The following is a 25,292-nucleotide window of genomic DNA, read 5'->3' on the forward strand; positions in this document are numbered from 1 at the left end:
AATGATTTCTGAAGAATCATGCGACACTGTAGACTGGACTTGAGTAATGATGCTGAAAATTCATCTTTGCCATGAATACATTTTAAAATATATTAAAAGAAAACAGTTATTTTAAATTTTTAATATGTCTGTTTTTCATTTTACGGTCCTGTTTTCAAAATCTGCATGGGATTCACAAATCGAGTCATAACTCATTTGCTTTTTGTTGTTGTTGTTGATGGCCTCCTATCAATTTAGAGAAGCTTTTGTTTAATGAATGTGCTTTTTATAGTGAGTTATGATAAGTAAATCTTATGTTGTCCAACTTGTCTGGAAACCTTCAATCAGGAGATTAGCTAATAATTCATCAGTTTGATGAGTAGTCAAACAGAACTAAAACGAGCCTATAATTAAGAGGGACGTGTGCAGTAACTTCATTGTGAGAAACCTTTAAAGGCGTAGTTCATCCAAAATCATACTCACTCTCTCATGTTGTTCCAAACTTTTATGACTTGAAGGGATGTTTAGCAGAATTTAAGAATGGTTCGTCAAAGTAACCATTATTTTAATGTCATCTCTTTTTTTCATAACAAAAAACTAATGGTAACTGAGTCGCTCTGCCTTAAAATCTCTTTTTGTGTTCCGTAAGAAAGAAAGTCATACAGGGTTGAAAAATCATGAGGGTGAGGCGGTGAGCAGCACATGACGACTGCATTTACTTTTGTGATGAACTATGGCTTTTTGGCATATCTCATTCAATCTCACTAGGTGGCATCAGTGAACTATGAAGCGCAGGTCATCAACGCGCGTTAGTGCACAGTCATCGCGAGACGTGTAAATATTGAACATGTGTGAACGTGTGAACTATTTTCTTGGTGCCAACGACACACATATAAAGGCCTCTAATAAGATGCTTAAATAGACATAAATATATTAATATTCATATTTAAATATACAATATTATATTATAATGCATATTACCAGACCAAAAGTTGTAATAATGTCTGTGTCATAATTCTTTATTATATATATATATAAAGCAGCTCCCTTAATTTAAAAGAACATAAGCAGGGCACTGACTTTACAATAAACATCACTAAATTCTCCTGCGCGCCCTCGTGTTTCTCACCGCGCATTCCCGCAGCCTCGCTGACATCACGCGTGAACCCCTCCCCTGCCCGCGGCGGCGCGCTTTAGCGCGGTCTCGCTCCTCTCCTCAGATCAGCAGAATCTGTTCATCCCGAGACGGACAAGATGGCGAATTGAGTGGGTTGCGCTTTGAAGAGAAAGCAGCGACTCACATAATTTCTTCAACATTAAAACGTCGGTTGCCTTGATGTACGTTCGAATAAGCGGGAAAGCGCTTCTTTAAGAAGAAAAATCGCCCCTCACAGCGAGGTGATTCGAAGAGAGCGTCGAGGACATCGACTCCTCCGTGTCCTTTCAGGCTAAGCTGCTAGTCAGCTATTCGGGGAATTGCTCAAGAGAAAAAAACATCCTCAACCTCAGGGGAAATAGCTTTGTTTTTTACTTAAATGTCGAGGCAACAAAACTCCTATTGAAACCAATGTCCGTTATCATCTTCTTTTCGGCGTTGTGAGTTAAGGACACAGCTAGTGAGACCCGTTTTAGGCGAGCTAGCATTGTTTCTACTGGATTGAAGAAGACTGAAAACCTCACCCGTTCACACAGTTTCAGAGTAACTCTCGGATTTTAGGACATGGCCAGCAGCAGTGGCTCTAAAGCCGAGTTTATAGTCGGTGGAAAATACAAGCTCGTTCGTAAAATCGGATCCGGATCCTTCGGTGACATTTATTTGGCAATCAACATCACAAATGGCGAGGTAAAGATGAAATGGATGTTTAATTCATGTGCTGAATGACTTGGATAAGAAGATTGAGGGGTTTATATATATATATGTCCAGCTCATCACATCTGATTACCTGAACGTACTTCATATGACCACCGAAAAACATAGTATTGAAAGATTACAATATTTAAATGACTTAGAGGCTTTAACGTTACTGTTTGTGGGAAGTCAATCAACGATGTTTCATTGCGGTTTCCCAGAACAAGTAATAAAATAATGTGCTCTCAAATACTGAACCAAATTCTAGTGCTCTGTAAATCATCTGTATGTAGATAAATATAACTATTGGCAGATATATAATATAACTTAATTTTGAATATTTTCAGGAGGTAGCTGTGAAATTGGAATCACAGAAAGCCAGACACCCTCAACTCCTATATGAAAGCAAGTTGTACAAAATTCTCCAGGGAGGAGTCGGGATCCCACACATCAGGTGAGCACAGATGTCTTATACGTGAAATTATTATCAGTTTTAATTAGATGGGGTAACTTAGCTGGACTACGTTAGTTTTATCTGGTTTAAAGACTAACGTTAGCATGAGATCGAAAGTAACGGGTCGAGTACAAAGTAGCTAACTTGCACATCCATCTACGTATCATATCTACCTCAACGCATAATACTTTCCTTATTAGATCATATAATTCTGTATATATACTTTTTCTTTATCGTTTTTTACTTACGATAGTGTCGTCGACATGCTAACTAGCCCGGTCATTAGCACTAGCGTTTCTATGAAAACTGTGGTGAAATGTGCCTTTATAAACATTGTGTTCTGTATAATGTATAATATTATAGTGTAATGAATGAGATTTGATCGCGAAGTGTGTGTTTGTGCGTTGCTGAGTAATGAGTAATGAGCGAGTGGGAAATGGCTGCTGCTCTTTTGTTGTGTTTGTTCAACATGTCCTCCCTCTCGATCAGAAAATGGCGGATGAGGGAAAACAAGTTTCAGGGCCTAGTGCGACTGCTACTCTCTTCTCAAGGTGACTGAGCCAAACGAGCGCTGCTATTAGTTTTAGAACACATTTATAATTGTATAAAAGAGCTCATCTTTGATGGGAGGCTTTCAATAACTGATTATAGATGTATATTTGAATAAACATAGTGACTGTTTTGGTTTCACACAAAATGGGTAGAGGTTGTCACGTATTCTTCTGACACGTTTTCTGATTTGGATGTTATCGTTGAAGGTAAATGACGTCACACGTTTCACATTCTGAGTGCAGAATTTCCCTACAGGTTAAAGTTTATTGGTGGTTGAGTTTAATGATTTTACTTAGCTGTTTCCTTGTGTAATTATGTTGGGCTTTTATAATCTCTTGGTATTGTCATATATTAACTAATTTTAACCCTTATCCTGGGACATTTGAGAGGCTGAGGCCTAATCTTTCATAAATCTACTCCGATCTAATAACTTGGCATAAATCATTTTTGTCTTAAAGTAACATGGTAGTTTGCTGTAAGAAGGTTACCAACCCTGAGGTAGATGTTGTGATAGGCCTGTGTTACATGGCATTTTCATGGAAGATCGGCTACAAGTTTAAAATTTAAAATAAAAGCAATGTGTCAGTTATTTTCATGTTAATTACCCTGGCACCCAGACAGATGTCTTAAGCCCTATTTGGACAGGATTAGTTTAACATGGAGAGGTGGGGTAAAGTAATTATCACCAGTGCTTCTCAGTGATTTTAGTCCCGTCCGAATGTGCCATCTAAGTAATCATTGCAGACAATGTCAGTAAAGATCACAGCGACTTTTACCTTCTGGAAAAATGACCTCAGGCAATACTAATCCTGTGCGAATAGACCCGCTATAAATATGTACGTAAATATTCCTTTTTCAAAAGTAATTTTCCGTGGTTTTTCAAGTATGGAGGCGCTTGAAAAAGCATTCAGTTGCGTTCTAGGCGGTGGGACGTCAAGTCTGTGGCAAAACTCAAGTGTTTCCCACATAGGCTACCATTCAGATCAAAACGATCGAAAGCACGAAACATCTTTTAGCGTTAGGTAAGTGCCTATTACCAACATAATCCAATCTGAAGTTAATACATCGTTCGACCGGACATAACTGTTTTATAGGTTATGTGTTTGCGCAAGTCATATCAGGAAGCAACGTAATGCGTACATGACGTCAGGAGGGTGATGGCGGTGTGCAAATCGAGTTACCCTTCCCACTTCTGTTAGTTTTACTGAGATATCTTGTCCTGTGCGAATTGGCCATTATTATTACAGATGTCCTGTGGTAAAATTACATTACTCCATCTACCCTTGTAGAGTTAATCCCGTCCAAAAAGGGCTTTAATCTTCTGAACCTTCCCCTCTTGGCTCTCTCAAGCTGAATTACTGTGGTATTTATGCATTAAAATGTAACTTTATTGCAGGCATAGTCGATGGAAAAGGCTGTTATTACCTGGAGGCACAAACGTGACAATGTGTGACCTTTATCACAATATTGATTTATTGAATATTTCAATAAATATTTCTATAAATATATTTCTATTAAAATATATAATTATCATGGTTAATATTTCTATCATGAAGAGTGTTTTCCACAATGATTTGCATGGCCAAATCTGTGTGGGGAAATGTTTTGCCCTTGCATTTATTTGCTAATTGCTTTAAAGGGTTAGGTCACCCAAAAATATAAATTGTCATTTGCTCACCCTAATGTCGTTCCAAACCAGCATGACTTTCCTTCATCTTTGTCAAAAAAACCCCAAGATTCGGCGCACTGCCACTTCTGCTTCCAAGGATTTATTAAAATGAACAACGTTTCGACCCAAAGTGTCTTCATTAGGCCTGACGAAGACCCTTTGTGTGAAACTCATTTTGAGTTTGATGCTTCATTTGATCGAGCACCTGCCAAAAGTTTTTTTGGATGTGTGCACAATTTCTTTTTGAATTTCCTTCATCTTTGGACATGAATAAAAACCTAAATTCAGTCTGTTCATCATAAAGTAATTGTCTCTTCAGAAAATTGACTTAACCACTCTTTTCAAATGGATTTGTTTAACGATCTCTTTATGAACTTTTTGAAGCGTCAAAGTGGTTGTTGCAAAGCTGTCAATGGAGGGACAGAACTGGCTCAGATTTGATTAAAATATCTTCATTTGTGTTCTGGAGATGAATGAAATTCTTATGGGTTTGGAACAACATGAGGGTGAGGAAATGATGACAATTTTCATTTTTGGGCGAACTAACCCTTTAATTTCTATTAAAATGACAATTTTGTCTATGAAAGTTCACTGAACAACGGTAAATGTAACAGCACCTTAATTTCTTGCAACATTTCATACCAACTTGTTTGCTGTTAACTGCGGTTTCTTTTCTTAAGTTGTCATAAATGCTTCACCAGCCATGGTTTTTGTTGGGCATTAGTTTCTTATTTCACTGTAGACCGTAATATATCATTTAGTAAACTAATCCAGCCGGCAGAAGGTTTCCCTAGGTAATAGTAGTATTAATACGAATGCCCTGCCTTTGCCATCAATGAACTGCCATTACAGATTACATTTAGGTGTCTATTTCTATGGCATCTCATGCTGACAGCAGCTTGGCTGATTAGAAATCGGAACTCTTAGACCTTAGCTTATTTAACCCTGTGCAGTTAAGAGTTAGGTAACCCCTGTAACGGTTGGATGGATTTACCTAACACTTTAAGGACAAGACCATAGAGGCAGCCATTAGTTATAACTAAAAAGCATAGCATATTAAACTTCCCCTCTGTTTACTCTTGCTTTCCAGCAGAAACGATGTGTAAAAGTACTGGTTTCAGTCACTGGTTACTAGAGCTGGGAAAACCTGTCATGCAAGATCCCCCTCCCCCACACTCCCTAAAACCACACACTGCCTTTGCTAATGAAAGAAAAGAGCTTTGTGTGCTCTTCAAAGTCTTTTATGCAAGCTCGATCACAAGAAAGTGTCTCTGCACTTTATTTGAACATATACTTTTACACCAACACCTCTGTGCGATTAATAAACTGCCTTGTTTGAATTTAAAATGTTCAGGCGAACTACAATGTTTTAAGTTTCCCCCTTAGTTTTGCTTTGAAAAGAGGAAATGAGTGTCCCACAGAGAGGCAAGTAGTTTCCGCAAGCAAGAGATTACTGTTGCTATGAACTTCTGTAACCACTGTGAATAACAGTATACTTGTTAAACATGAGGTTTAAAACAAAGAAAAAAGTTATGCTTGTAGTATACATTATAGTATTTTTCTTTTTAACTTATGGGACGACTTTCCTAATCTTCACTATTTCTGTTTTTGCTTTTGTATTCTAGGTGTCACTAAGAAAAATACATACACATTTGTAAATTATCCTAAAAAATGCCTAAAACTGAATATTAGCAAAACTGTGTTCACTGATTTTATGAGCGGTTAGCATGGATGCGATTGCATCCTAGGGCCTGTTTACACCTGGTCACTTCATGCGTTTTCTGTGATGGGATAGCTATCTGATTGTGAAAGGACCAGGTGTATGCGCCCTCCAAAATGCGTTCGAGACGTATTTAAATCCGATCACTCAAGCCACTTCAGGAGATGCATCTGAGACGAATCTGGACAAGTGTAAATGCATCTGGTTGTTGAAACCACATATGTAAGTTTTACTCCTCCCGAAATGTTAAATACACGTGAGCGTGATATAGACTTCGACATGCTATAGCCAGATAAGACAGCGCTACTGCAGCACGCATCACCGCAGATGAATAGCCAATGCATCAAGCAATGTGCAAACTGCCGCTAATGAAACTGAAAGTAAGTTTCAGATGCTCAAAACACAATCATATTCATTAAAAGTAGTGAGACTAAGTGATCTTACCAGTGCTGATGCTGCTTTCTTCCACATTGCAGTCTTTGATCTTGAAATTAGCTGACGATAAATAAAATGCAGCGCATCGTACAGATCATATTTATATTCGTTTTGAGGAGACACTTATGTGGCTAAGTGGAACCGTTTTAACAATCAGTAAAAACGCATGAAGTGACCAGGTGTAAGCAGGCCCCACATATAAGCATCGCACGGATTAGAAACTAGTTTATGGTCCAAAGTACATTTTGTATTGTCTTTGTGAAATGGTAGATGTTGGTTTGCTGGCATAGTCGGCCAAATGGACACTAGTCTACTGCTGCACCTTATCTCCACAATACCTCTTTGTTTAGGAGACCCTCTTGCATGATGGTTGCTTGGCGACTGCTGTAGCAATGTGTTCGCTGAATGTGCGACTCTTTTGAACCTCCACCTGCTGAGCTGTGTATCAGAGTCCATGTTGTTGAAGCTTCACAAATATTTTTAAGAGGCACTTGGTTGATTCTGTGCAGGCTTTTGCCATAAACTATTTAAGCATTGCCCTAATACTCTACTTTTTTTGTCCTGAGGGGCCCATCCATGTTAGAAGTGTCTAAAGTGGTTGGTTAAAGACTAGTGTAACATGTTATATAGTTGTTACTGTGGAAGCTACACAGTCATGTCACCAAGCTGGATATATTAGATGCCATTGTCCACAGGGTGTGCCTTATAACTCTGGCACTTCCTTAACTGATAAGATTCATGCTTTATTGTCTGAATATAACTTTGTCAGCTATGTTCAGTTTGAACTGTTTTAATTTAATTTAGGGCTGGGAATCGATTAAAAGAAATTAACTAATTAATCGCACAATTTGCTGTGATTAATTGCATTTTCCCCCAAGCTTATAATCATCAATATTTAAACGTGGAATCACCTAATTAAATTAAACACAAAGGAAGTATATTTTAAATAATATTTTAATGACATCTTGTGAACTGTAAACAGACTCTCCTCAGAACCACAGAGTAGTTGTTCCCATCAAATAAAATGCGTGCAACAACATTATAAATATATACTGGAGTAACGTGGATTGGCGAGGCCCTCCTGTAGCCTCGCTAGTTATGTTGCTAGCACCTGGGTGCTTTGCTTTTAAATGGTATATTAAAGATGAATTGCTTCTATGGTATTTGAATTCAGCTTTGCAAATTGTACACAGCATCTTTGTTTTGGCAAACGTGCCATCAGGCAACTTTTTAAATGCAAACATTCCTCCTAAAACTCCATCCTTGTCATTCTCCATCATGACAGGGTGACTTGGTTCGGCACACTCACAATAGCAGCCGCAACAGGAAGTCATTAAAACGAGGCAAAAAAAGTGCTGCTATAAGTTATTTTTTTTAATGTGTTAAACATCTCAAATTAATTGCAAAGATTAACATGTTAATTCCCCCAGCCCTAATTTAATTGTAATTTTCTTGTGCTTAAATCTCATCTTGTAAACTTGAGCAAAGTTTCATGCATCACTGAATTGACTTGAAGGATCAGCTCTTTTTAAGAGAAGCACAGCTTTTCATAATTTTATTGCTTTTGTAATGATTGTCATGCAGTCTTGAGTGTCATCTGCTGGTGTTTATTGATATGTGATGCTGTTTTTCAGGTGGTATGGCCAAGAAAAGGACTATAATGTCCTAGTGATGGACCTGCTGGGGCCAAGTCTGGAGGATCTCTTTAACTTCTGTTCCCGCAGATTCACAATGAAAACTGTCCTAATGCTTGCAGATCAGGTAATGATTGGTTAACTGGCTACCTGGCATACCTCTCATTTATACTGCACACGTCTGCGGCGCGTTACAAATCCGACAAGGTTTTGTTCCGTCCTCCACGCGGTGCCAACTCACACCAGGAGCATTTCAAAAGCGAAGTGGATTCGCGAGACGACGAGATTTGCCTGTCCAACGTTGTTTTTCTTGATTTTTGGTGTTGTACCATGGGTTAGTTGGCGAATTGGTTGTTTTGTCGGGTGTTATTGTTTATTGCTATGCCCTACTTTGTTGAGCTGTGGCCTACAGACAAATTTAATACAAATTTAATAAATCGGTATTTAATACAAATTTAATAGTACTTTAGTCGTTTAAAGTACGTCCTCAATTATCTTGTATCTATATTTCACATACAGTGCCTGTGTGGATTGGATGCGGCGTCCGTCCAACATAGACTTCTGGGACGTGCAGCGGCACGGCTGGTATTAACAAGCATTTTTTAGAGTGGCTGCTCTCAGCTCCGGTGGCCGTGTCGGAGCCGTAATGTGCCGCAGACGTGTGCAGTGTAAATAAGGGGTCATAATAACAAACATTGAATGGTCCTGTGGCATGATCTTAACCTGGTTGTTTTGCTTTCACAGATGATCAGCAGAATCGAATATGTGCACACGAAAAATTTCATCCACAGAGATATCAAGCCAGACAACTTTTTAATGGGTATTGGCCGTCACTGTAATAAGGTAAACTTTCAACATTTCCTTATTTAGAGAAAGACAGTCTGATTTAAAAGTGACATGGAGGATTGACTGCAAATAAAACTGCAGATCACTAAGGTTTCCTGTTACATTGAGACTTTCTCATGGACGAACACTGGCTTGAGAGCCTGTGATATTTACGTTTGATGTCGCTCTGCTGATTCGGGATGGCTGGGTTGTACAAAGAATATTTAGTGGGAAATTCTTAGGATCAGATTAATAAAACCGCAGTGAGTCCTTAGACACAATGTTTACAGCTTAACTTATTGATGGTTTGAGAATCACCTGACGGTTGGGCTGTGGACATCTGTGGACATGGATTGTATGTCTTTCACTCCTCAAATGGAACTTGTGCATGATATGTGACTTGTTGTGGTTGTTTTATTTTTCTCCCTCCGACTTAGAGCCTTTGAAGTGCTTTGCACAGTTTTATTTTTCTCTATTCAAATGTACAGAAGTTGCCTGATTTGTATTTTGTTTCAGATAACTCGTAATTTTTGAGCCCTTGCAGACAGGCAACATTTGGCAAAGTTAAAGCATCATCTGCTAAATAAAACAATGACCTTCCAGCTCTGATGGTCGTCTAACAGTTCAGATCAGTTTCCACTACAAATTCTGGTACATTTTGGTACTTCAGTGAAGCCTGTATTACCATTTTTGGCAGTGCTGTCTGGAATAAATGTTTACCATTGTGTGTCTGTGTGAATGCCAGCCTCAAGCTTTTATTTTTATACATACACATGAAATCGTCACCTTTTTCACTAAAACTGGATGCACACGCTCTGCTTTTGGATGTGTAGCTGTCGACATCCACCCTGGAAAAAAAATCATAGTTAAGAAGTGCAGTGTACTCAGCCAATATGAAGATCTGATTTAGCTATTGCTTTGCAAACCCCACTGTCCTTTGGTGAGGAATCAAAAGGCCTATCAGCTAGCTTTATCCACTGCTCTCTGCTTATATCCCTCATACGATCAATACCACTCTTGATCCAGCCTCCAGTAAAACTTTTTTTCAAGAATAACACTGTTAACTTGGGGAAAGAGTAAAGCATTTGGACATGTCTTGACCAAGAATGGTGCAGGTCAACATGTGACATCAGTTCAACACAAGAGTAAATCTAAAAATGGAAGTGTTCAAGAGAATTGTTAATGTTTCATGCAGTGATAATTTCCTAGATTTACTTAGAAGGTTCAGATCCAAATATTCCCGTGTTTAAAAGCACTATGCTTTGCAGAAAGTTTGAAATGATCTCCTCGCACACTCCCCCACTCTCCTGTCACATTGTGGATAACCGTTCTCAGCTTGGCACCATTGTAAACTAATGGCTTGTTTTGTTGCTTTACCCTGGGCTGCTCTATTGAACTCTTCAATGTCACTTCCACCGAAGCTGTCCCATCTTGTCTTTTGTAACTATACTAAAACATTTATTTTATTTTATTTTTTTGCAGTAACATGCAGGTTAAGTCATGCACCTCTTAAACTGCATGCATTATTTAATGATCCCTACCTGATTTGGCCTCTCCACATGCCAAAGTATTCTAGCCTCTTCCTTACTGTAGGTGGTCCAATGATCTGTTAAACACAAAATGCACTATTTATCATTCACAGGAGTTTAAAGGCGTGGGGCGGTTTTGGTTGGTTGCATTTGTTCTCAAAGCTTCTCATGCCTAATTTTAAAACAAGTGCCCATTGTAGTGAATGGCCTTTAGAGTTTGCCCTTCTTAACCCTAGTTGTGCCATTTGTCTTGTTCGCCTCATGCTAAGGTGGGCTTAGCTGTTAAGTACTGTATGGCACAGCTAGCGTTAAATGCTGCCGAATGTTTATGGATAAAGCCTTGGCAAAGTCAAAAAAGAGAATCAGGCTTGGGGACAATTGGTATAGATGACATGAAGAACACTGGGCTGGGCGGCCAGAGGTGCCATGTACAGTTTGCCTCTGTGGCTCAAGAACCGATGAGGCAAGCCGGCCGGCCCTGCATTATATGGTCTGAAATAAAAACAACTATCGGTATTATCTGAGCCTGTGCTTATGGGAAGATGTCTGCCATTAGCAGAGCCTCCTGAGTTTGAGCTAGGAAGCTTGCTGGTGGTTGAAGATTGCCTTAGGCTTTCTCTTCCCCTCCCTCTGCTCCTCCTCGCGTTCTTTTTCTGAGCCTTGGTGTTGCCTGTCTGCGCTGGCCGTGTGCGGTTGTCAGCAATACTGTTTGATGCACTGCACCCTCTATTGTCTGTTCAGTGTTTAGAATCTCCAGTGGGGAAGAGGAAAAGAAGCTTGGCTGTTAGTTCTTCTCAGGATCCATCTTTCTCAGGATTAAACCAGGTCTGAAACCACAACCACCTAATCGCCCAAAATTGTTTTGATTTTATTTATTTTTTTCCTTTTGGAGTTCTTTATCCCATTTAATTTTGATTTTCAACAATAACCATTAACGTTTGTTGGCATTAAACCAGACACACATGCTAAACAGAACTAGAGATTAAACTCCTAATCCAGATCTCTGTACAGGCAGGTGAAGGACTTGTCACTTCGAGCGAAAATAGGATGATTGTTCTCATTCCTAGTCAGTTATAAAATTCTGTCATATCATAATATTCCCTTACTTTATCCTATTCCCTTACTTTATCAGTGCTAATGATGTATTTGGTGTAGGAGAATTTACTTTTTTGCTTTTAAATTAGTTGGAGGTAGACAATGCCCAGTGCTCTTGTGATTTGTAATCAAAGTCTTTTTGACAGAATAATTTGATTGGCCTAGTTTCACTGCATTGGGTGCTTGTTCTTGTTGCAGAACACATCTTTCAGTTTATTAGCAGTGCTTTTGTTTCCTGATCCAGCCATCTAACATTGGACTATGCTGTCAGAATGTTGCCTAGCTTGCAACCATTTGCACAACAAGCCACATGAAAGCTGTCCTGGAATTGACAGGGTTGACCTTTAAACACTTGCTTTTTAAACTGCTGCTTAAATTGTTACATGTGTTCATGTCCTGAGTTATGTGCTGATGCTTAGTTAAATGTTGAATTCAGATAAATAAAATAGAATAAAACATAAGTTCTCAGCGCCTGAAGTCATAGATTGTCTTTGGGCATAACAGCTATTTGTAGTCCTCTACAGAGCACTGACAGGCAGTTAAAATAGCAAAATATTAAATGTTTGCGTGGGTTTTCACAGTGATGGTTAAGTACTTGTACTTTGGACTATTTCAGAGGAGAAGGAATCTTACATAATTTGAATGTTTAAATCATTTTTGCCAAAAACACTTATTTAATGCATCCTCTTTATTGTTAAGCATCATGGGTTGCTGATACATTAAGTCTAATTTGTTTTCCATTGCTGGGGGTACTCTTTTAGGTGTCTGCTACACTTGTTTTCAGGGTATTGTTTTTACACATTTAAAAAAAAGTTGAACAAGGTGTAAATCAATGGTTTTTTTTGGATCTATAGTAAGCCTTGGTTGTGTGTACCTCTTTTCTCCTGACTTGACCAAATAGAAAGGTCTAAGTGGAATTGCATGGTTGGCATAACTAATTGCCTTGACGAGGAAATACTTTTCAAATCCCTAGTTGAGCCAAGCAAACAGTGGCACGGCTGAGTGGATGCGTTACAATATGGCTGCTACCTCAGTGAAAAACCAGTTGGGTGAGGCACTCTTGCAGGGACTGCGGCCTGTAGGTGTGTGTTGGACACTGGATCTGACTGGCTTTCCACTAATGAGAATGATTTTTTTTTTTTTTTTAGTCAATGACAGGCTCTTAGAGCTGACTCTTACATCGCTGCTTGGATAAAGGGTGTGTTTCCTTTCCCAGTCAGCTTAATTTGTGTTGTAGACTCTGACCCCATTGCTTCATTGACTACAGCCGGTGGATGTCATGTTTTTGTTCTGAGCTCCAGGTAATAGGGCAGAGAGCACACTGAAGGAAGTTGGAAGAAAATTTAAGATGATTTTGCGGAATCAAGTGATTTTTCTTGTTTACAGTCAGTTCTAAAAATTAAGTGTCAGTGTTTGTGCTTCTCTTTTTACTTTTATTTATTTAGTTGTTCCTCATCGACTTTGGTCTGGCCAAAAAATACCGAGACAACAGGACACGACAGCACATACCCTACAGAGAAGACAAAAATCTCACAGGCACAGCTCGCTATGCCAGCATCAACGCACACTTGGGCATCGAGCAGAGGTGAGCGATCCTGCCTAAACATCCTTTATATGTAGAGATGCACCGATCGACCGTCCAGAGACCGGAATCAGCCGATTTTCCGCATTCTCGTCCTGGATCGGTGAACGACCGGTCAGTCTCACGTCTTTCCGATTCCGACCCAGTCTGTTTTGTTGCCAGCGGCACAGGCAATAGCGTCAGCTGAGCATTCTCGCTCTTCTTTCCAACGGGAGAAATGACACTCACTTGAAGTGACTCCTCTCACTCACTTGTCTCGTTCGCCCTGTTAAATAGTGCTTGTATTGCGCATAATTGTACTAATTCCCGCAGGTTTCATGCTCAAATCAAAAGCACGCTCCACTGATCTATAAAAGTGGCACGCATTAACTTGTAGCAACTCACAAGCTGTTTGAGAGGCAGCTTAAAGTACCACAATTAATGGCTTACTGCACTTAAACGGTCAAATACACAAATTGTCAAAATGCCCGTCTTGGAGAGTATTCAGTTAAACGCAGTCAGTTGTGGGATTCAAGTAGTTGAGAAAGATAATGCATGTTGTGTAACAGTATATTAGATCTGTGCGTAAACTCTTAAAGTAACAGCAGCCTAAAATTCCTGCTGCTGTCTATCATATTAATACAAGAAAATAAGACAGAAAATAACTCTCTGCTCTTGACTGTGAATAACTTTGTAAATTTAATTGTAAGCATTAATCTCCATTTAATTTTTACAATGAAAGACTATCCAGTGTTTTACATTTTGATTACTAATTACTATAATTTGTGTAGTATTTCTTATCTGAACACCAACCTACTATTAGACCCACCTGAAAAACTGTTTTTCATATCTCTTTATTCGATTGCATTTATTTGTGCTGTTGTTTGCAATTTGTTTATTTGTTCTTATTTTATTACTGACTTAATATTTTTAATGAAAATAAAATTTTGCATTGAAGAAAAGTAGATATTTGTTTGTATATGCTGTCAGTTATAGTTCTTAGAAAGAAAATCGGATTCGTTAAAAATCTGTATCTGCAGGTCACACTTACAAACAAATCTGAATCGACCAAGAAAATTGCAATCAGTGCATCTCCATTTATAATTGTCAATTTATTAATTTTGCTCATTGTGCTTACATTTGTTATTTCTGTCAAATTATTCTGATAATATTAGTAATGGATAAAATCTATTAAATTAGACATTTGAAATCTTCAAAACTTTTGAACCTTGTGCACACCAAGGCTGCATTAATCAAATACAGTAAACTGTAATATTGAAAATATTCTTACAATTTTATTGAATTTTCTATTTTAATGCATTAAGTGTAATTTTATTCTTTTGATGGCAAAGCTGAACTTTCAGCAGTCATTACTCCAGTCTTCACTCTCACATGATCTTTCAGAAATCATTCTAATGTGATTTTGTGCTCAAGAAACATTTCTTTTTAATGTTGAACACCATTCTGGTACGCAGTTACTTTTTTAAATGAATATAACATTCAAAAGAACAGCATTTATATTTGCATACTTGCTGAATTTCTTTGAAAAAAGCTTACTTAACCCTCAACTCTGAAGTCTTTTACAAAAAGTCACAGCACCTTTAATTCATAATCTTGACATTTTGCAATCTTAAGTGATTGATAGGCTTTGCTTGCCTTGCCCTTTACTGGAGGAGTGGCATGTCAGTGGTCAGCAAGTTAATTTAGGGGGTGCTTTACTCAATCACTCCCTGCTTATATTCTATGCATTAATTTAGCATTTTAAACATTGTTTTTTTTTATTTATTTTTTAAACGATCTGTACTCAGACATGCTTAAAAGCCCTTTGGCTTGACTTAATCTTATTTCGGCTTAACAGTCGTCGAGATGACATGGAGTCACTAGGATACGTGCTGATGTACTTCAACAGAACCAGCCTGCCATGGCAGGGACTAAAGGTAAGCAGGACCAAATGCACACAGCATGTCTTTTATATGGATTTCTTTTTGAAAAGCATGTCAGTGACCTTTCTGCTGTTTATGGTTTGAATATAGGTCATGTTAAATGTGAACCTTTAGAAATACTGTCTATATGTAACTTGGAGCAGGTGAATTGTCCTTAATGTGACTGAATATTGCTGTTTCATCTTTCGTTTTTACTGTGCAGGGAAAAGCATTGAACTAATTATTGCTAGACAGAATGAAACAGGCCAACAGGTGGTGCCTAAAAAAGTGCTGTAAATCTTACAGCTGGGTTATTTATGGCCCCCAGCACTGGGATTGCACACTGATGAACCGTCGATACTGGATCATAGTGTGCAATGGTTTAATTTTTTGCCCACAGGCTGCCACAAAGAAACAGAAGTATGAGAAGATTAGTGAGAAAAAGATGTCGACCCCTGTTGAGGTGTTGTGTAAGGTATGTGAAATTCTACATCCACACAGCAAGGCTTTTCAAAGGTCTACTCTCATACTGTGCTTGCTGGATATGTGCTACAAACATCTGCTCAGTTTCAAGGTGGTGATTTAATCCATAAATATACAAATTAGTTACATCCAGAACACTGAATACTGATAACGAGTATGATACCATTTTGGATAGCTTTTTAGATAGTGGATAGTTTTTTTTTTTTTTTTGGAATATAAATAAATGTTTTAAATTTATGTTTGGATTCAATTTTCAAATCAAACATCTAGTTGCTTATTTGAAGCTCTGATCATAACTCCCCAGGCTTTTCTGTTCTGTTCTACATGATTGTAAACTCAGACAGCTCGTATCCTGTTAACAGTGCCAGCTATTTATTATAATACCAGGATATAAAAAGTCACTTTTTCATTTGGTAATTTCCCCATCTTAAAAAGGAGCAGATTAGATTGACATGACATTTATGGTCTTTGGCTAGTTTTGTAATATTGTGCTATTGTAACATGAGTTGGCTCTTTCTCCAGGGGTTCCCAGCAGAATTTGCCATGTACCTGAACTACTGTCGTGGGTTGCGGTTTGAAGAGGCGCCTGACTACATGTACCTGCGTCAGCTTTTCCGCATTCTTTTCAGGTGCTTGACAATTTCCTGCATTACTTCAACACTCCCAACTGGGCCAGAAACACCAAGACGCATCCTAGTCACAACTTGTTTTCCAGTCACAATCTTTTTTGCAACATCGGAAGTTAAGTGAATGGTTTGAATGGGTGTACTCACTCCTGCTTAATTTCTTCCAGGACTCTGAACCACCAGTATGACTACACATTTGACTGGACCATGCTGAAGCAGAAAGCAGCACAGCAAGCGGCCTCCTCAGGGGGACAGGGGCAACAGGCACAAACCCCCACAGGCAAGCAAACTGACAAACCCAAGAGTAACATGAAAGGTTAGTAGCAAACAGCCAAGCGACGTTTTCAGTGCAAAAACAGAGACACCAATTGCTTACATTTGTGTAAAAAAAAAAAAAAAAAGTCAAGTCGATTTGGAACATTCGCTCCCCAAAAGATTCATGAAACACGAAATGCCAAGAAACGGTGTTAGTTCAAGGATGCACCCCACTCGAGAGGAAAAAAAAATTCAATTGGTATGTTTTGCAAAAGCAAAGACGTCCTTGGGAAATTTGACTACTAACTTTGTACCAAAAAATGTCTATTCTTCTCTGGGACGAAGGGTTGGCTTCATAATCTTTTCTGTGAATGTCAGATAACCATCCCTTGAATTAACCCCTTTCCAAATGGGATGCTCTATTTGACACATTTCTCCCAATCATTGTTCCTGGATCTAACACTTGTTAGTCTTGATTTATAATGGTCTCTTCAGTACAAACATATATATGTGGGAGTGATTTCTAACCACAGACTAACCAAGACCATGTCATTTCCACTTCTCTTCATCGACTCTTACTGTACTATTCTATAATTGGTGTTAAGGGAACTGTAATGGTGTGCTGTTCAATGTTCTTATGATGAATCGACAATGATGTTTTTGTGATTTCTAGTTGTGGATCTACTTTCCAGCAAAATGCATAGCCTTTTCTAGGCATATAGACCTGGATGCCATCCATCATTTTATGTTTCCTAAGGCAAGAACTGTTGATGAGGGATGTTAATGAGCATATAGAGTATGTTTTGCACTACATTAATAAGTAGTCCTGGTCAGATGGTGTAGGCTTTAATGTAGTCTAAATCTGTTGTGCATCTAATGCAGAGTAGGCTTGACACTTAGAAGGGCACAGTTAAGTGGAAAAGCTGCTTTCACTCCTCTTCCACTGCGGTGTCCTTTAGTGCCCTGTTAAAGTCGGACTACAGCGGTATTCGGTCTGGGCTGCATCGTGCGTTAGGGTGTTTCTTAATGGTACATCTCAGTGGTTTTAAACATCTACATCATTCTACCTAGGAGTTTCCTTAGGCGCTTAAAATGGCAAATAGTCCTAAATTTTAGGGATGTGCCGATATGAACATTTAGGCTGATATGATGATTCTTTATATTTGAAAGCCGATATTCTTCATATTTATATAACTGATATATATCGGCTGATGAATCCATCCAAATTTTTATGTAATTTTTGGAAAGCTTAATTACTAAAACCTTAAAAGCTGTGTCACAAGCACTTCAACGTAATTCAGTAATTCAATGTAATACAGTAACAGTAGCGTAGTTTATAACGGTGTACATTTTTAAATTCATTTGACACTCATATGGTCAAATTTCTTAATAAAACAATCTATTGCCTTACAAAAAATAAAATAATGGCTAAATAATGCAAACAAGTCATTGGACAACATTACTTGCCTACAAAGACTCAATGCATGTGCCATGGATAAATAAATTGGAATAGCCTCTGCACAGACAATAATGAAATGATGCTAAACCATATTGTTGATGAAAATGAGAAATAAAACTACTAGTTACTATTAATAATGCATTCAGATTGACCTGCGTGTGCTGTAGCTGAAGAGCTAAACCAATGCTTGTAAACTATTAAGCTTTGTTAGCGGGTTAATTAACGAAATTGATTACAATCCTATATGAGATTAATCACACTTTATACAACACAAACATATTACAACTTTTATTTGCACAAAAAAAATGCAAATGTACAAGTGAACTTCAGCTAAATTACATGCAAGCCAGAATGTGTAACTTCTGTTCTGGATGTGCTCTAACAACGTTCTGAAACACTGCAACCAAACCCAAAGAATTCAGTGTTTTATTACAGTAGTGTTCTCATTGTTATGACAGGCCCAATCATAGTTATTAATGTTGTGCATTGCTGTTTAAGCTGCATGTGCTTAAGTGATAGATGATCACAGTAAACTGAAGCACTCTACTACAGTGTTAATTAACTTAACCAAACTCATCCTATTTATTTATATATATATATATATATATATATATATATATATATATATATATATATATATATATATATATATATTATTTTTATATATATATATATATTATTTTTATATATATATATATATATGGTTATATATATATGCTAGTCATGATGGCGTTTTTGATGTGCGTTTCCCGTAACGTGTTAAAACGGGCGCATTCAAAAGCGAGAGCTTACAAAAGCTAAAGTAAACAACACTAATGTTGACTAGCAGGCAATCGTAGCAACAACAAAACATATTATTTGTAGTCTTCTATTGACCATTCTAATTATAAGACATACTTACAGGTTGTCATTCACAAACAGATTTTCTTGACAAAGTTGAAACTGCTCCATTTCAGGAGAAGCTTTGTGTGTAGCCTGCTTCATAAAATGTGCAGCACACAGATAAACATCGGGATTATAATGTTCAAGAACAGTGTTTAAAATAAATTTTACCCATTCTAAGTTCTTAAGCCTTAGGAAGGTCAAACAAATGAGTTTCTGCAAGCTCATCCAGGCCATGTCCGCTTTTCTGCGTATTCTGTGGGCGGGGATTATTTAAATGAGGAACATTGACTTCATAAAGCCCGGAAAAATCACGTTGTAGTCCAAATGAGCCGTTCGTTGTAGCTATTGGAAAGTGTATTCTGTTAAATAAAATATCTCCCTTTGGAGTGGACTTTTTATGCTCAAACAGCAACATTACACTCTTAACTAAAGTTCAAAAAGTGAAAAAGCATAAATAGACTTTAATACATCCGCCAAATTTTCTTATTGGGCCAATAACGATGAACATACATCGGTCGATGCCAATATGGTGGCGGATATATCTTGCATCCCTAGTAAATTTCACATCTGCAGACCTGATTAAACTACTTTGTGATGTCTGCTAGATTTATCATGTAACCTTGCAAATATGTTTGTAGGTTGTGGGAATATATTCCAAAATACATCAGAAATGTTCTATCTGGCAGTTGTGATACTTAAAGCCTGATCTTGTAATCGTCTATATAATAGTGTATGGGATGTAATTTTTTTTTTTTTTTCTTCAGGCCTAAACGGCTACAGAGGACGGTGGGTTTAATATAGCAACTGTGTGCCATCAACCCATGCAGGCAGCTTTTCCCAGTTGAGCTTTGTGATCTATTTCCTCTGACGTTATACGTGGCTTTTAGAGTCTTTTTCTTTTCAATCCAACATTTCACGTCATGTTCTTTGTTCATAAATGCACAGTGAAAAGCAGGAAGACTGTTTTACACTCGAGGTTCATCCTGAATTAAGACAGAGAACAACTGCTGTTAAAAATGGCTGGTCTAAGAATAGCATTTGCTGATGAGGTGGCATTGGCCTAATCCTTTGTGCATGCTGTTTTAGTTTGATTGGAACCCTCTTTCAAAAGCCAGGATGCACAATGTACACTGCTTAGAAATATGATTGTGACATTTGGGTTGCGGTAACTCCATCCATTCAAAGATTTACACTTCTTAGAGGCTCAGAAGAGTGCTTAGAGTATACTGTCCCTTTAGATCCATTCACTGAATAGCCACAGCCAAGAATATGAGTGTTTGTGCTTGAAAGAACTTTATTTGCAGGGGATTGTTGGTTTCTTGGTTACCACTGCAACTTTGTTAGTTCTGCAACAATGGAGACTCGGACCTTGCGCTGCTGTTATTGTGCGATTTGTCCTGAGAGTGCTCTGTCAGCGTACTTGCTCGCTGTTGATGAATGCAAACTTGTCAAGCATTTAATTTTGTTCTCTGTCTTCCCCTTTTTTCCACTCCTCAAATGTTCCATTAGTGTCCATAGAAATGTCAAGGCTGTGGTAGCTAAATGTAACCATACTCAGCAAGTAGTAGCAGCTCAAACCTAACAGTCAGGTTACTTGGCAACTGGTTTGGATAATTTTTCCATTGTGGATTAGTTATAAATGACACAAGCATTGACCTAAATGGGTGATGACTGCTTTTGAATCTTATTAGTTGTCATATATATATATATATATATATACACAAACAAAATTATTATTATATATATATTTTTTTTAAACAAGGAAACTAGTATATATTTTCCAAGCATGAACAATTTATACTATTGCAGCTGTAGTATTAAAATGACCATTTAGATTTTACTCCGTCTATATTATCCTGTTTGATTTTGTGCTCTGTTTGCCTGAGGCAAAAGCACATTGATTTTTAGAAGCAGACCACAGTTGAGAGTGCTGCGCTGGAAACATTTCAGTATACGTCAAAGGTCTGTTTTTTGTTTGGTGTTGCATGTACAAGATTTGAAACTCCTTATGAGGTTAGCAATCACACTTTCAAATCAAAGCTTATTTTCTCAGGCAGTTGAATGAACATTAACTTAAAGGGATAGTTCACCCTAAATTGAAAATTATTTACTTGCTCTTGTAGTTCAAAACCTGTATGACTGACTTTCTTCTGTTAAACACAAAGTGGGACATTTTTCTAAATATCTGTAAATTAAGATATATTAAAAGACATAGCTAAATATTACCGCTGCACGATTAAACGTTAAAATATTGCAATCTCGATTCAAACACCCACGCTACGCTGTCTTATTCTGAAATGACAGCGATTCTGCTGTCTATTATGCCTGCTTCACATCGCAAGTGTCAGCAGAACGTGAACGGCGCATATTTTGTCGCTGCCCATGGTAATGAATGAGAGGGTCAGCCATCACCCTTCCGATGTGAACGGTCTCATTCATTTATATGGGTAGTGACAAAACACGTGCTACTCGCGCTCTGCTGACTCTTGCGATATGAAGCTGTTTAAACCAAAGACTTAAGGTACTTGAGTTAACCTTTCAAAGTAAGATGCAACATTCAAATCTGCGTTCGCGCTGCCGCTGATCCAGAGAGAGCAGCTGCCATGTAAATGTACAGCATGATACAGCTTCACAAACAGTCTTTTCAATTTTCATTTCATTAGTTATTCAGCTGCAACAGTATGTTTTGCAAAAATACAGAATAAAAATGTTTGCCATCTTTAACTTTTTGGAATCGATAAGAATTCGAATAGCTAATATAAAAGTGATGCCCAACCCTGCTTCAATGTTTTTTGTTCACAACATTTTTCAAAATAATTTTGTTTTGCAGAAGAAAATCATACAGGTTTGGAAGCACATCAATTAAATTAATATTTTTGATGGGCTATCCCTTTAAATGGTATCTCTCTTTTTGTACTGCTTAAGGCCTCTAGCATGTTTTTTAGGAATATTGTCATGCCTCCTCCTTACATTTAGCTCTTGACATGAATGATTCTTGAAAGGACAGCTGCTTTGCTCCGAGCTGGTTTTATTTAACTGTGGGGGTGGCTGATCGGTGGAGCAGCTGACATGGTTGAGTCGTCAGTCTGCTGTAGTAGCATATGAATGAGTGTAACAGCCGTATCATTAGTGAAAGTCCTAAATGTCCCAGAATTACACTCAGCACTAGGGGTGTAATGGTTCTCTGATTCTTAAAAAAAAAAAATCGGACCGCACTGTTCTCCACCCACGCGCTTGCACCGTGGTTAATCTCATATTTGACGACATGTATATAATATGGTTTGTTGAAAACGCGTAAAACAAAGTGTTCCTCTAATGTATGTTTCTGTCGATGGATACACATTCTGGCTTCCCAATATGTAACAACAGTGCTGATCAAAAAAGTGCGGACAAGACAGTCACTCAAGTAATTTACGTCGTCATCTCCCTGGTGTTGATAGAGCATGAGCGCTGGTAAGACCTGAACGGCACACGTTGCAATCTGTGTTTAAAGCAAACTCCTTTGCGTGTGTTTTTAAGCCTTGCCAATGTAAACATTCAAGAGCAAGAAAACGCAAAAATGAGAACTGGCACGCAAATATTAAGTTCTCTTTAAAGTCTTGCGCTTGAACGGACAAAATTTGTCCACATGCCCGTCTTGAGTATCCTAGCAAGCATAGTCGTTTATGTCTTAAGTGAACGGTCAAGAGAGACGACCGCATGTGTACAGTATCAGTATATTGGGTAAAGTGACAGCAGCCTAATATTCCTGCTGTCTGTTTTTAATGTTAATCAAACAACAAAAGACAAGGAAATCACTCACTGCTCTGGACTTGAATGGCTTTTATAACTTTAAGGATTATTCTTTAATTTATATTGTGAAATGTGCAATGTTATTTTACATTTGATTGCTTACCTGAAAAACCTGGAAAGCACTGTTTATTTTATTTGTATTTTGCATTCTGAACCGTATCAAAACCATGACCCTAAACTGTGATACAAACTGAACTGTGAGTAATTTGAATCTTTACACCCCTACCCGACTACTCTTATGCAGTCCTTCAGACTTAACGGTGAGTAAATATTAAGTCCTGGACTGTTGTAATGAAAGAGTTTATCCCCTTTGAGCCCCTGTGTTTTTCTGAGATGCTCTGCAGCAAGTCTCGACTTCACTGCAGAGAGGGACTGATGACTTTGCACTTTCTCTCTTCCAGGACTGAATAATGCTTTGACTGGTTTGGCCGCATTGATTACAATAGCTCAACCCCATTGAGATCTGATCCGCTAACTCTTAACCCTCTCCTCTATATCTATCTGTCTCCCTGTCTTGCAGGTTTCTAAGCATTAAGACAATGTAATGAAGCGGAGCAGAGCGGTCGTAGCAGGATTTGCCTTCCAATCACACCCCGGCATCTAGGATCAAATTCACCTGAACCTGCCAGGCACTGTGGGCAACCTTTTTCCTGTTAAAGAACTTTTGTTCCATATACTATATATGTAATCGGTATATATAGATAAGATGCTCCGCATATATCTATATATTGGTATGTATATACTATATCCACACAGAGCAGGCTTGGAGTTGGAAGCTGTAGCCTTTTCTATTGTCCTGTCCCTTAAGACTTTTCACACCCTCCTTCTTTGAAATGGAAAACTGTAGAAAATGGGGATATCATTGTGCACATGCCAATATTTTCCCGAGTTTTCTCCTTCAGGAAAGCTGTTTGGGGGTCCTTCCTGAATTCTTGGTTGCCCATCAGAGCTGTTTTGGCCCCCTTTCCTTTTCTCGTCGTCCTCTTGTCACCAGAGTGTGGCACGAACCCAGACACTTCTGTCAGAATGGAGACACCGAGACATTTTCATCCTTCAATTTTTTTTTTTTTCCTTTCCTCAAGCAAAGTGAAACATCTGAGATTAAATCTGTTTTTTTTTGTTTTGTTTTTTTTCCAAATGTATCCAAATAATTAAAAAGGCAAACATTGGGTTTTGTGTTTCTTTTCTAAAAAGGTAATTACGATTCTGCCTGCTGATATGTGCTAGAGAGCTTCTAATGTGAAGATTAAAAAACATTCTAGTGACTACTAGGTTTCTCTTTAGAGCACTGCATTAACTATATTGTACTTGGTATTCTGAAGTCTAAAAAAATAAAAGGATAAACTCCACAGAATCATATTCATTACAAATTAGGCATCACTCTGAACTAAACCTGTATGTTAATTGCTTAGATGAAAATTGTATGCATCGATGATCTGGGTTTTTTTTTCTCTTTGGAAAATGTTAATGTTGATTGAGAAAGTGACCATTCGTACAATTAATTGCTATGGTAGGCTCAATGTTCTGTTTTTGAGAGAAAAATGTGCTCACTCCACCCTTCCCATTACCATTTTTATATGCATATATCTTTTTTTTTTTTTTTTTTTTCTTTTCTTTTTTTTAATCAGAAAAAAACATGCTTTTTCAGTTTTATAGTTGTCTTTCCCTGTATTGAATTGATCATTTTGGGGAAAGTTTTTTTTTTTTTTTTTTTGCTGCTTCCCGTGGTGAAGCAAATCCTCTTGTAAAATATCTCTGGGACTTTCTCTGCAACAATTTTTCGCTGCTGTTTGGTAGCTGTCTTTTGCTTATTTTCTTTTCTTTTTTATTGCAAAGAAAATGTTGGAGGGTTTCTTTTCTATATAATTTTGGGTCTTGTGAGGCAAGAGCAGTTTTTTTTTTTTTTTTTTTTTTTTTTCTCCTCATTTGGTTTTCCTCAGCCTTTAGCCACGACAAATGCACACCAGTAACTTGGCTTTTTCTTTTTGTTGTTTTCCTTACCTCCAAACTGTCCCTCAGAACCAGCTTTAAGAACTTTACTGCTGGACATTCTATAAAAGTGTAATTTATTCCCTTTTAGCATGTCAGAATAAATTAAAATGACTTCTCAGAACTGCTGTCCCAGTCTCTGTACTTTTACTAGATTGCACATAACTTGGATTACTGATAGATTTTCCCCATCCCATTCCATTTGTTCAGGTATCTGTCTCTAAGTCTGCACAATTGTTGAAGTACCACACAAACAGGCATCAAACTTTTTTTCTTTTTGTTTTCTGAAAGTGAAAATTAAAATGAAATTGTTTAAAATTGAAGAGGCCACAATGCTTTGTTCTCAAAAAAAATGTAAAGCGATGAATGATTTTGTCTCAAGTATTGAAACAGACACCTTTATGGAAATGGTCTCAAGGTGTTGCTGTATTCCAGGAAAGCAGTTCTTGTTGGGGGTGACGGGTAGTTCTAGGTGCCCGTGGTGTTTTAAATATCCAGGATTTATATCTGTAAATATTAAAATGGCTTCAAATGGCAGGTGTGGAAATTGGTTAATGTGCTTCTCAACAAAACACAGAA

The 25,292-nt window shown here is 37.9% G+C and overlaps 1 protein-coding gene across 5 annotated transcripts; it reads left to right on the plus strand.

Moving 5' to 3' along the window:
• The first annotated feature begins 1,155 nt into the window (after positions 1–1,155).
• Positions 1,156–25,250, plus strand: csnk1a1 (casein kinase 1, alpha 1). Of its 5 annotated transcripts, none has more exons than XM_084132245.1 (11): positions 1,170–1,822; positions 2,176–2,282; positions 8,293–8,419; positions 9,037–9,135; positions 11,388–11,471; positions 13,187–13,326; positions 15,161–15,239; positions 15,625–15,699; positions 16,230–16,336; positions 16,501–16,613; positions 23,245–25,250. In XM_084132245.1, exons 1-11 carry the CDS (start codon positions 1,700–1,702, stop codon positions 23,250–23,252), a joined length of 1,062 nt encoding a protein of 353 aa, XP_083988371.1. In that variant the 5' UTR covers positions 1,170–1,699; the 3' UTR covers positions 23,253–25,250. The 5 variants fall into 5 exon arrangements, with proteins under 5 accessions (XP_083988372.1, XP_083988371.1, XP_083988373.1 ...); XM_084132243.1 differs by having other exon boundaries at positions 1,189–1,822; positions 16,501–16,649; XM_084132246.1 differs by lacking the exon at positions 11,388–11,471 and having other exon boundaries at positions 1,156–1,822; positions 16,501–16,649.
• Positions 25,251–25,292: the final 42 nt, after the last annotated feature.

The sequence above is a fragment of the Abramis brama genome (assembly GCF_963993115.1).
Source record: "Abramis brama genome assembly, chromosome: 13".
NCBI lineage: Eukaryota > Metazoa > Chordata > Actinopteri > Cypriniformes > Leuciscidae > Abramis > Abramis brama.